At 38.0% G+C, this 13,332-nt stretch overlaps 1 protein-coding gene across 1 annotated transcript in view; it reads left to right on the top strand.

The window, feature by feature from the left end:
* LOC149153594 (Radical SAM superfamily protein) overlaps nucleotides 1-13,332 on the top strand; it is a 131,030-nt gene that overhangs the window by 117,044 nt on the left and 654 nt on the right. The window contains exons 5-6 of the mRNA XM_089438870.1: nucleotides 10,293-10,464; nucleotides 13,073-13,183. Of these exons, the coding sequence (XP_089294996.1) occupies nucleotides 10,293-10,464; nucleotides 13,073-13,183 (283 nt within the window). The remainder of the gene's footprint in view (nucleotides 1-10,292; nucleotides 10,465-13,072; nucleotides 13,184-13,332) is intronic.

Genomic DNA, 13,332 nt, shown 5'->3' with positions numbered 1-13,332 from the left:
TGCACAAATTTGCAGCTGAAACCCTCGCTGCAAAATCACTGTGCCCAGATCTGCTCAACGAATTGACTGATCTGCTCACGGAAACCCTCTATTCGACAAATACACTGCTTTCAAATTTTGCTTTTGAGACTATTCGAATTTTCCTCCACCTGGATTTGGAAATCGAACCTTACTGCCTTTGCAATTCGCTCCTTTGGCTGGCCTACGTAAATCTAGAGAAATTATGCCCAGAGCCCTATGAAGCTACACAATTTTTCTCCTCTCACTTCTCAATCACTGATTCGATCTTCAATGTTGCTCTGATGCCATGTGAAAATTCCTTGATTGCAATTAACTGCAAATTTATCTCCTAATTGTTTTGCACTTTATTTGTTATTACGACAAATATCAATAAACTCACAATTGCAATCTTCACCAAAATAAAATACGTTGCGGAAAATAAATTGGAAGCTGAGAAAATAACACACAGACACAATAAAATAAACGCCAATATTTTTGGACTAATAGTCCCCGGAAAAACCCCGAAGGGAAAACCAGTGCAACATATGAGGGTTTATTTTATTATTATGCAGCAATAAAAATATGAGTACAATTATTTGGATGCCCAACTAGCTATCCTCTGGAAATAATTTGGAAAAAATTATATGGAGAAAAATTCTTCCTTTGCAGCCAAACTCGACCTCCCTCTAGCCTGCTTTGTGTCCCAATTACAACTCCAGTGCTCTAAGTAGCACCTTGAATAGATAACATCAAGGAGTTATCTCTCTCCCTGGCAACATGACCTGCCTAGAACTCGCACTACTGGTCTGAGAAATTCATACCTCCTGCAATTCGACTCCAACTGAGCCGTCTAGCCTCCCTCTCCCTCTGCAAATGATTCGCTTTGTCTTTTGGGTGATCTCCCAGCTCCCAAGTACTGAAACGACTCCCTTTCTGGCACACGCCTTGGGGTTTTTGGTTGCTTGCACTGGCTATTCGGCTTCTCTGTAGAATAATTTTGGTAACCCTCTTCCTACCTCTCCGGTACTGGAAAACTACTAGGAAACTGCTCCAAAATTATCTCTGCTGCTCCCTCAATCACTAATGCTCTCCTTCTCTGGCTCGAACTCACTTCCTTGTTGAATCTCTGCAACTGGATAGCTTGATCTGCCAAGGAAATCACTCCCCTCTTGTGTCTCTCTCCATCCCATTGACTTGCTCTTATAATCTCTTGTTGGAACTTCAACAAACATGATTAAATCCTCATCAACGACTAAGATCATCTCAGACTCGATCCATGTGAGTCTCTAGAGCATTTTCTATCATCCTTAACTAATTCCCATTAATTAACCAATTTTCTTAAGTTAGACTTAGGGAAAATTTAAATGATGGCTAATTAATTTAATTTAGGTGTTTCGCAAGCCTATCTCACAAAACCTTATCTGGGTTTTGGAAATCTCGTGCTCCTTAGTCTCTTAGACACAAATCGAGACTAGAACACCTGTTCGATGCTACCAAAATCTAACTCTTCCCCCCTTTGTTTCGTCATTATTCACATGCCACCTCTTGATTGAAGGGTGTACCTAAGACCTGTTTTTCCCCTTAGGGGTTGGAGACACCAAATAAAGTCATCTATTAGCCACAACTACCTAGGGAGGTAACACTATTACGTGATCAAAGCCCCAAATTTAGAATTAAAGTCCCATATGAAGTGACAATTTTCCCTTGAATAACAAGCTTGGTTCACTTAGATGCACTAATGATTATTGTACTTGATGGTGAAGATGCAACACTGGACATTGTGTGTGATTGGCGGGTAATATTCATCATGGGTTGGGCAACTTAACTAGGGACCAAGTCCATTAGAGGAGCATTATGACACCTTACAGGTGAAGCATTGAGACCCATGTCACTCCTATCACTTGTACATCATCATTCCATTCCATGGGCACCTACAACATCCCAACAATTTGCACTTTGCCCCACATTATTCAAGAGATTATGCACTTGTACCAACATGCCGTAGCTAGCTTAGCAATGTACACATGGTTTGGTAGTTGATTTGAGGCCCAGTTGAGGTTTGTCTCACCCCTTGAGACATGGGAGGGCTAGCACCATCCTCTGAGCCCCATGGCTATTCTATCACCAAGAGACCCATGGGACCCATTTTGTGCCCCAAACACAAAACTAGGGTCCACAGGATGATTTGCATGGAGATTTAGGGGCCAAACCCTAGATCCTGATTTTTGGAGCCCTCTACACTCAACTTGGCATTGGAGGAGCCCAACGCATGCCCTAAAAGGGCCTATGCATGCATGATGTTAGCATTTCGACCTCTTTGTGGGTTAATTCTCATGTTTTTACATTGGCTATGAGGTTGGCTTGTAACCTCACCTAGTATTTTAACATTATTTTATAACTTGAGGGGCTTTAGGCTAAAATTAGAGATCATTGAACATTTATAAATAAGAGAGAGATCATTTCACTCTCTCATCATCATCACTTGGAGAATTCAAACCTCTTGAAGGAACCCGCACTTGCTTCTTTGTGGCTATTGGAAATTCTTGGAATGCATTTTGATGTTGGAAGCTATTTTGGATTGCCTTTGGAGCTATTTCTTTGGTGAATGGATGGATATACTACATGTTATTTTGTAAGTGCCTATTGTTGAAGATTATTATTTCGAATTGTCTAATGTATGGAATTGTTGCTTCTAGATTATGCTTGATTATGCCCTAATTTATTGAAAATAATTTTAAAGGTTGTCCCGTTGAGAATTGCATATGTTACTCATTGTATAACATGTAATGAATGTTCCTAGTGGAGGAATTCTTATGACTCTCCATCAAACTCCAAGTGAGTAAATGCTGGAATTTTGATACCTAGGGCATTGAATTTCAGCCTCCTTAGCAACAAATTACTTATCTAGAGCATTCTTGACTCCATACGCCCAAAGGACAAGGCACTTGTCCAATTCCTTGATGATCATCTCAAAGTTTCTCCATAAATTTCTCTCCTTAAAAGCAGTGCTTTTAAGGCTAGAGAGAAAAAGTAGGGCTTGGAGTGAAATTTTAGGGAGGAGGCTTTTTGGTGGTTTGAGAGCCTAAACATCAAGAGGTAGGTCTGGCTACATGACCTATCATTTTGGTGGGCATCCACTTGAATTTCGACCTTAAAATCTCTTGCCCTAAGAGGGAAACCCTAGTTTCTTCTCCCTTAACTTGAGGAACTTCTTGAGGGTTTCATGAGCCTTGGAATAGCTAATTATCTATGTAAGAAACCCTTTCCCTCAGGCCTTGTGAATACCTATCACCATCGAAAATCTCAAAACCCTAGGTCTTGAACCTTTATTTCTAAGGTTTTTCTTTGAGAGCATTTTGCTTCCTTGAAGCCTTGAACCATTATTGAGCCTCTCTCTTGAATGAGCCCTAACGTGATCACTTCATGCCTTATACCTTGCATATCTATTTTAAGTGATCTCCCTCCTACCGAGACTCCTCCCATTAGTGAAAGTTCGTAAAGAGCAGGGGGTTTTGGTTGAGTTGACATTTTGCCTTTACCCCATTGTTAGCACTTAGTCTAGATTTTTTTACTTTTAGGGTTTCCCTCTCCAAGGCTTGCTAGATTTTGTGGTAACAAGTTGCAAGGATCTTCAACAACCCTGCTTAAAGGAGTGGTAACTGGGAACATTGAGCCTAACTTGAGTTGTTTATTCATATGTCTCAAATATCAAATTCATGAGCACCGTTTAAGATGAGCATTGACTAAGACACTTGAATACTCAAGTATATTTGGGGAGATTTGTTTTGTGAGAATCTAGATCTAGGAACTACAAATTGAACTCTAAGTCTAGTCTAACTCAAGAAATTAGAATCTTAGATGTTCAACTTCAATGCCCTATATTGAAAAAATAAATGAGCAAAAAGGGTAAGGCAAGTGTGAACTGTAACATACACTACTCTTTCAACATGATAAGATGTCCTTTATGGATTTGTAGTAGCTCCTTCCTCCAGTATGCTTGCATTATAATAGATGTTTTCCAATATATCCTTGAACGCACACTAAAAAATAGACAAGCTTCACAATAGTATAGCAAGGCAAGACAAATTTCTTTCAATTATTCTCCAACAAGATACAAATGATTGAGAGGTCTCTTATATAGGAGGAAACCTCAACAATGTCATGAATAAAATAATAGTAGATTTAAAACCTCCTGGCTGAAAATAAAAACTCTCAAATGGACTTAGAGAGAAATACAATATCTCTAAAACCATGGTCTACAACCACCATGAGCCAACAAATGAGCCGAGGAAGAGGTGTGCCCTCCAAAGCATGCTCTAACCTCCTTCAAAGGGTCATGCATGCAGTGAACAAGGGGCCCAATATAAGTGCACACTCTCAACCACTTCCAAGAAGTATGGAATAAACTCAAAATGAAGTGCACTCTAATAGATAAGGACATCAAGCTCACACATTTGGCATAATGAATCAGGCGCTTGAATGAATTTGTGGTCCAATAAGCTCATAACTACCTCAACAATTTCATAACCAACTCATGAAATGGTCTAAGTGAGTGTAATCATCTCGTAACCAACTCCAACTATCACAACAACCTCAAACGTGTGGTCAACAAGGTTTGATCAACTCATACAAGCCACACATGGGATTATCTCTTCAAGAAAGCATGTATGCCCTCCAAGAATGGTTTGGATGACACTTGATGGTGACGCAGTGCTTTTCATCATTCAATACACTGTTGTGGATCCAAATGTTGTAACACTTATCCCAATGAAAATACATGGATCCCAATGTAGTGTCATAGATCCTAAGAAAAATGGTATGGATCCTAGCATAGTATCACAGATCCCAATGTAATGTCACGGAACTCATAGCAAGTATACCAATCTCGATGCATAGTACATGGATCCCAATGCATAGATGCAACTCTTGATGCATGTGTAAGGTACTGTTGATGCCTTGAAATTCGTTGCACCAAAATGGGGGATAACCACCGGTCTGAACCTTAAAGTAAATCCTTTTCCGTTTGGGGTAGTGGCTCTGACTGGTTTAACTAGGTCTAGTTACCTTTTCCCAATCACTATCGGTTTTAAATATATCTTCAATTACCAATAGATAGGGACATCGGATCAATTCTTCTAGTTGATCAGGCAAGAAGAATGACCCTTAAGTTGTTTTTGTGTAACAACCAAACCAATTTAAAGTTTTGCCTCTTTAAAAAGAGGGCTTCTAAAATGTAAGATCTATGATAACACATGCAAGACTAAGTCTACAATGCAATTAATCTAACCTATTTTGATTGAAGGAAAGGGTAACCCTTCTCTCAATCAAGAGCCAACTTAACTTAATGGTAAAAGAAGCTTTAAAGAATTGGAATTAAGATGGAGGAATTAGATCAAGGAGATAGCTCACAAGATCTGATTCCACATAAACATAAATACTAACAATTAAACTCTTAGTAAATAGTTACATAAGAGCCTATGGAAAATATATCCAATTCCTTATTTATCATATGCATAAGAACTACAAAGATTCATGATGAATTACTGAATTAGTTCAAATAAGACATCATGTATGCAAGCAAACAATTATTATCCTAAATCGGAAAATAGCTTGCTGATCTAAGATTATAACTATCTATTCCTATGCAAACTTAAGCTCTCATATTATATCTAAATTTAACCCTGTAGAATAGTCTAAGTAGTGTTTTAAATGAATTAACATTCAAGATTCAACAATAGTGCATGAATCCAATTATTAACTCATACATTCAAAATATAAATTGAAAGATTGAAATAAGAATTTATTTCAGTTAAATCCTGTAAACGGTAGTGCTAAACATCATTAACTGAAATGATCTTTTATTAATAAATGAAATCAAATTACAGATCCTCACAGAACGAGAGTAGTGCACAATCCTTTGGAGCCTGTAATCGATCTCTACTTGCAAAAAATGTCTCCTCCTTACAACAATAGTGCATGATAAACAAGAATTTCTCCATCAACATAAATAATTCATAGTTATAGCATTACAAGCTTCTCTCCCAAGATTCGAGACCTATCATTCTATTAAAAAGACTAAGAGGTACAATAGTGCATGCCTCCAAGTATTTTTCTTTTGAATTCTGGACCCCCTGTTATTCAATCCATTCAGTGGGTTTAAATAGCAATAAAAAAAAAGGTTTGCGCTTAGCGCTGAGGAAATTAACGGAATCCCTCAAATCTTGAAAAATAAAAATAGTGTTCAAAGATGATCTTTTGAAAATGCTATTCTGGCTTATTGGCCTCATATTTCGATCAAAAGATCCTTGCATTTGCAGATTTTGTGGAACTACGCTACTTCTTTTTCTGCGCAACTTTCTCCTCTTCGTTTTCTTCATTGTCGAATTCTTCATTTATACCTGGAAAACAATAAATCATGGATAAACAAACATAAGTCAAAACTGTGCTTTTTAGAAAAAGATAAGACCGAATGAAAACAGGTGGGCTGTTTAATTAAATCACAATTGCTTATTAATTGGGAACATGACTCATTTTATCGCAATCGTATACAATCGGGAAGTTATAATTAAAATCCAATGGGGGCGTTTGAAATCAAATCACAATCGCATTAGAATCGGAAGCATCCCTAGCGGAATCAAATCACAATCACAACGAAAGTGATTGAATCGCAATCACAATTAGGCCGGGGGCGGAATTGGCGTGAGACATATGAATCTCGCTATTGCGATATCGCAATCGCAGAAGGTCAGGGATGGACTGATTGCAATCGCATCAATGGAGTGGCACAATACTAACAGTCCCGAAAGATTTGCAATTTGCGATCTATGGGATGACGTTATGGTGACGTCACTATGACGTGGCAACTGACATGGAGGATGACGCCACAGGTGATGTGGTAGAGGAATGGGTCTTATCGTAAATCACAATCACATTTTGATAGGAGCCTTTGGAACAGTCGACATGGCTAATAGAATTGCGACAACTGGGGATGCGGGGTTTTATGAATTATGTTTGATAATCCCATCGGGTCTAGGAAATATCGCAAATCACAATCGCGTTTGATATGGGTTTAGCTGCGGACACGAAATTTTTATGAATCACAATTGAGCATCCCATTGGGTCAGGGCCATATCGCAAATCGCAATCGCAATTGGCACGAGGCAGGAGGCATGACCCTTGGAACTTGCGATTGCGCAGACGCGGGGGATTCATGGACTAGAATGTATAATCCCGTCGGATCCAGCTTATATCACATATCGCAATGGGTGGTGCGGAGTGGGGTATGGACTTAAGTTTTTTGGATCTTGCGATGTCTTGGATGCGATATCGTTATAAATTGAAGTTTATGAACTTGTCGGGTCCGGTCTTATCAAATCTCAATCGGGTTAAGGACGAGACTTAAGCTTATGGTTATTGCGATCTGCGGACGCGGGGATTTCTAGAATTGTATTAATTCCACCGGTGGGTCCGGTTTAAAATCACATATCGCAATCGGGAAGGGGCAAAGTGTTTAGCCTTGAAATTTGCGATAGTTCGCGGACGTGGGGAATTTGATGGACTGGTATTAACTTTCCCGTCGGGTTTGGTTTATATCGCATTTCGCTAAGGCCACGTGTATGTTATGAAACCAACTCACAAAAGATAGAAAAGATAGATCAACGCCTTAGAATTCAGCCTCTTTGAGGGGGCAACCTCCTTTACATTACACAAATGAACAATTCTTTAATGATACAAATGACTAAACCTCCCTTCTATATATAGGAGTCTAAGGGGTCACAATATAATCAAGCCGACATAACAGTGATAACATAAGGGCACAAAAATAACAATAGTGGATTTCTATGGGGCACACTAATAACAATATGGGGACAATAGGGGCACAATAATAACAATAAGGGCTACAATGACAATAGTAATGGGGGAATCACTAGTATTATAGGGACCTAACAGGGTATTACCATGGAGTGTTATTTATTTGCGATGCGGGGAAGCGATAAGGACTTTGGATAAGTCAGAGTTTTAAATTATAAGTCATATTTAAGTTGAACTCCGATTTATTATTATTTTTATTTTGATAACCCAATGTTTAATACTTAGGGCTTAAAAAGCCCAAAGTCTTGGTCTCAGGGGCTATTTGGATTTTTTAATTTTTATTTTTGTGAAATAAAATCAAAATGAATTGTAAAAATGAAAATGTTTTATTAAAAAGAAAAATATATATATATATATATATTTATTTTTTTTTTTTTGTGTTTTAAATTTTAAATAGAGAATCCCCATATTTTGTGTGACAAAATGATGGGGGGGTTGTGGCCAACAACAGGTACCCACTCATAATGGTCAGTCCAACCCCAATATACAAATCATTAAGCAATGCACACCTATTGATCTCTTCTAGCATCATTATAACATTAAATTAATTTTAGAATTTGCCTAAATTTTACCATGGGAAAACAACCTGAACCCTTATTACATGTGAAAAATCCTAAGAAAAACAGGAATTTCCTAGATCACTAAGTTAGAAGTACGTGATATGATGGATCATGTATGAAAGGGGAAAGGGGACTTCATGTACTGACCCTTATTGTTAGGTATGGTGATGTGAAAGCCTTTGGTCTTCTTTGACTAGCATATAAAAGCTAAGAATCTTCATTACTTCCATGATGGTCTTCACGAGGGTGTGCTAGGCTTAGAGTCACCATCTTGTCACTTTGTTTTACTACTTTTTATTTCACTTCTTTTGTTTGTATTTTCTTTTCTTATTTGCTTAAATTCTTAGTGCTTTCTTTGTATACATATTATTTATCAGAAGACTTTGGGGTAGGGGCCTTTTAGTGAGGTGGCACAGCTTACTTATTTTTTCACCTTTAACTTGTTTGTAGTTGCAACTACCTCTAGCACTTTTGCTCTTTTGATTTTGAAGGCTCTTACACATGGGTCTTCACTACTTTGCTTTGGACCTTATTGAATGACATATGACAAGTCAAACATGATCAGGGATAATTTTTTATGAATGGAATGGAAGTGAATGGGAAAGATTAAAATGTTAAGTGTCATTTGGGATACGAGACATGTTGCATCAATTGGATCTCTAGTAGTACGACTTGACCCAAGAGACGATGACACATCTAAAGTAAAATTATGCCCCCTATGCTAAGACAAAATAATAAAATTGTTAATGTTAAGAAATGTTATTAGATCACACCAAGTGTTTACCAAATTCACAACCAGATAATAAGCCATAACACCATGTCGAAGCAAGAAGCCACACATGAGCCCGTAGCACATCAATTGAAGAAAACAAACTAAACCAAGAGAACCTAGCACCATGTGTGTGAAGGCATAGTGTATGATTTGTAAGTGCATGTATCATCAGAGGTGTAAGGGATAGGTGTTGATATACCATCGCTGAGGCATCTGAAAGAACTGAGGAAGACTTACGTGAGGTGAGATCATCATATGTTTGAAAGATATTTGGAAGATCAAGTTCGAGTTTCAATGAGATGAGCAAGAGAACTCATGCAAGCTGAACATGACCCCGTAGAGGGTGGCTCTAGAAGTAGTTACCCCTGGAGGAGCAACACACTCACTCAACCAAACACCACTTTTGTATTGAAAACATTAAAGTGATCGAAAAAATGGACCATCTCTTGAAAAGGGTTGTCTATGAAGTGCTCGAAATCGAAAAGAGACGTGGAAACCCAAATAGGGAAGATGTTTTAAAAGTAAGCAATATCTGAGGAGCAATTATGAACATTATTGAATAGCTAAAGCTGGCATAATAATATGATAAACATTGTTGAATATATAAAAAGTTATGAATCTAATATTAATTTACCTGCTACATTTTATTTCTTCTTTCCTCATGACTTTAATGATGAGTTATTGTAATGACTTGAAATGTTCGCTTCATATAAACTCTAATATGGTTTTCCCAGAATATTAGAACAATTGTTTCCCATTCCAGAAGATATTCTGCTTAAGAGTGTCTAATTTCATCGCAGGGATGATAGAAAGATTGTTTGTCACTAATATCTTCATTTTTTTATATCCAAAGATTTGTCCAAAGGAATGGTTTTTCTAAGTTGTTCTAAGTGTACTTTCCATGTGATTCATATGGAACCATTTGTTTAGGGTTATATTGCATTAGGAATAAATGTGGTCAGTGTGGCAGATACTGTTTAATCCATGATTCTTTTGTGTATATGATAACATTTCAATATTACAGATATGGCAATGCTTATGTTCTAAGAAGTTTATAATCATTTTTTTGTGGCTTTTACGCTTTACAGGTATGACCAGAGCTTGCTTGTATTGAAGCATGCCAAGGCATTCAAGGGAGGAATGGTGACAAAATCTTCCATAATGCTGGGTCTTGGAGAATCTGATGAAGAGATAAAGCAAACAATGCATGACCTGCGTGCTGTGGGTGTTGATATCCTTACGCTGGGACAGTATTTGCAGGTATCAATCTTTTGATTACTTCTTCTCTGGTATTTTTGGAATTGTTTGTTGGGCCTTGGCAAGGGAAAAAAAGGTCCCAAGTGGGAAAGAAGTCTCAAAAAATGGCTCCAAGGTGCAATGTCCAGCCTTCAAAGGCCCTCCAACAAGTGTATTCTTCTTGAATTCTTCAAAACATAGCAGCAAAACCCTCTAGGATTCTTCCAAATGTGGATGCTGTGGGCTTTGCAAGGTCAAACGTTTTTAAGGGGCCGGCCCTCAAAAACCAGCTTTCAATGGGCAATGTCCAGCCCCTTCAAAAAGGGCCTCCTCATTTTCAGTAAAGTATAATAATCTGGGGATTTTGCCTGGGTATACGTAGGATTTCAAGTGGACCCTTTTACCCATGCCTTTTGGCTTAAACAAGTTTCATTCAGGCTCAAATGGGGGGACTTCCCATGCCCAGCAATGTATACAAGTATTTCTCATTACAACACCCAGGATCATGCCAATAAAGCAGGCCCTTATTCCTCAATAAGTTCTCCCCTCAAACTCAGCAACAACATGTTTTGATTTAATGCCCATCAAGCTGGAGTATAATTTTTCATGCCAACAGTAGCCCACAGGATGCCCAAATAGTAGTTATTCTTCAAAAACATGTCAAAGACAGCAGTCTTGTTGGGGGACCTGCTTAATCTTCCACCAAAGTCACCTTTCTCAGATATATCAAAATCATGCACTTTAATATGAAGCAAAGTTGATTCAGGGACAGTCAGTGGAGGAACAAATTCTTCATATCAACATGTTGCACATCATATTCAGGAAAAAATAGCGCCTTTCACCCTCAGTGGCCACTAACTTCAAATGAAAAATCAGTGACTAGCATGCTTTTCTAGAGACATCTAACAACAAATCCTTCTAAAACTGTCGTGCTGTCATTTGCTGCCCAACTGTTGTATGCTGAACAGGATCACCAGGAACATGATTTAGAAGATGACCAATATGCATTGATGACAGTGTTTGACAATAGCTAGGAAGCTCTTTACCGTGGAGGACTCTTGCTAATCATGGGCCAATTTATCTTTGGTATATTGCTTCTATCTTAAATGCCCTTCTTAATCTAAAAAATGCTTTTCTTGGAGAGAATCCCAGCTTGAGAACGGTCATAAATGGAACCTGTTATTGAGGGATATCTGGGAGATTTTCCCACGGTTGGACTCATACATATTTTGGAAGGTTCATTCACTGCTTTTGGCCATCTCCATTAAGTGCCTTTCCCCAGGCGGAGGAGGATACACTCGCTGATTTTGGAGGTATCATTCTCTATATTTGGCCTAGGAAAGTGCCTATCTTTGGGTCAAACTTGCTGATTTTTGTAGGGCAATAAATGAGGGGAAGTAAAACACTTAGGGTGGACTTGTTTCCATCTTTGTCAAGCTAATTTTAGCTGTGAATTCATGGTGATTTTGGCTGGGTATGGCTGCTATTGTGGAGTGATATCAGTGCATGGGGTATGACTAATCTCCTCATGCTAGGTGCTGATTTTGAGGAGTCATTGCATTCCTTTAGAAGCCTTTATCATTCTTAGATGGGTTACTACCAGCTGACAGCAGTACCCTCCTTGAGCTTATCTGTTATAACTTATACTCCATACATGTCCATGCGGATGAGGATCAGACTATCCATTCTGGGCTTTCTTCTTCTCGATCCTTCCATACATATTTTATTGGATGAAGCTGGCCTTGCATGCAAACTATGATTAGTCTAGGGTTTCAAAGATAGATGGAATTTTAGTTAAAAGAAGACATAGAAGGGAAAATCATCGGTGATATCATTCGTTCTTAGGTCTAGTCTTCTTCATGTAGTCTGATAGTAATTATTACTGCTGTAGCAGCAGCTTGATGAGTTTGTAAATTAGGGAGGTTTGGACTCTTGAGTTGTGATTCCTACCTATGTCCCCTCCGGTTCCTTGAGTTGGATTTGATTTGAATTGTAATAGAACTATGCTCTAGCATCTTTGTTTAATGAAAAAACAAGTTCATGTAGTTAATAGTTTGTTTTTCTGTTAAGAGTTATGCTCTAGCACCTCTTTGCTTATGGTATCAGTATTTGGGGCTTCAAATCAGTAAGATTTAATCATATCAACTACCTTATTGATTTTCTTCTCTGTTCCTTCCATAATCCTCTGAAAGACAATTTTCACTCTTCAATTTTGAATTCTTAGTTCTGAGTTTTTTAGGGCAACCCCTAGTAGGTCAGACGAGCTTTGACCTATAAGTGAGAGGCGGGTGTAGGTGACAGTAATACACTCGTCCTGAATGATCATTCATCTTCCCTTGGGAATTCTTCCAAGAGATATCTTTAAGTGATAACAGATAAGCATCTATACTATGAAAATCCATTCTATGTTGGATTTTCTATTCCTCATTCTATCCGTATGCTGATTCAAAAAATCATTGCTTCCGATTTTAGCTCATAGGATGTCAATAGATCTGTTGTATCATAAGAAATAAATGAAGAATGAAATGAAATGGTTTTATTTTCAGCTCTGATACTATTCTTAAACATTTTTTACTTTCTGAAATTGACATTTTGATAAAGCCCTACTTATTCAAAAGTTGTTTATTTGCAGCCTACACCTTTACATTTGACAGTAAAAGAGTATGTCACTCCTGAAAAGTTTACCTTTTGGAAGGAATATGGCGAATCTATTGGATTCCGATATGTTGCAAGCGGTCCTTTGGTAGAACTTCCTTAACCGTGGCTCCTGATTCAGATTGACTTATTTGTACATCAGTTTTGAAGTTTGTTTTCAAACTATAAATTGGATGAACTCACCATTTGCTAGTAGTGTTATATGCAGTAAATTAACGCTTGAAACGCATCAGAAAT

Source organism: Pinus tabuliformis, chromosome 9 (genome assembly GCF_031772625.1).
Source record: "Pinus tabuliformis cultivar Carrire ecotype Pingquan chromosome 9, CPIR1, whole genome shotgun sequence".
NCBI lineage: Eukaryota > Viridiplantae > Streptophyta > Pinopsida > Pinales > Pinaceae > Pinus > Pinus tabuliformis.
This window is presented reverse-complemented; position numbering and strand designations above follow the sequence as displayed.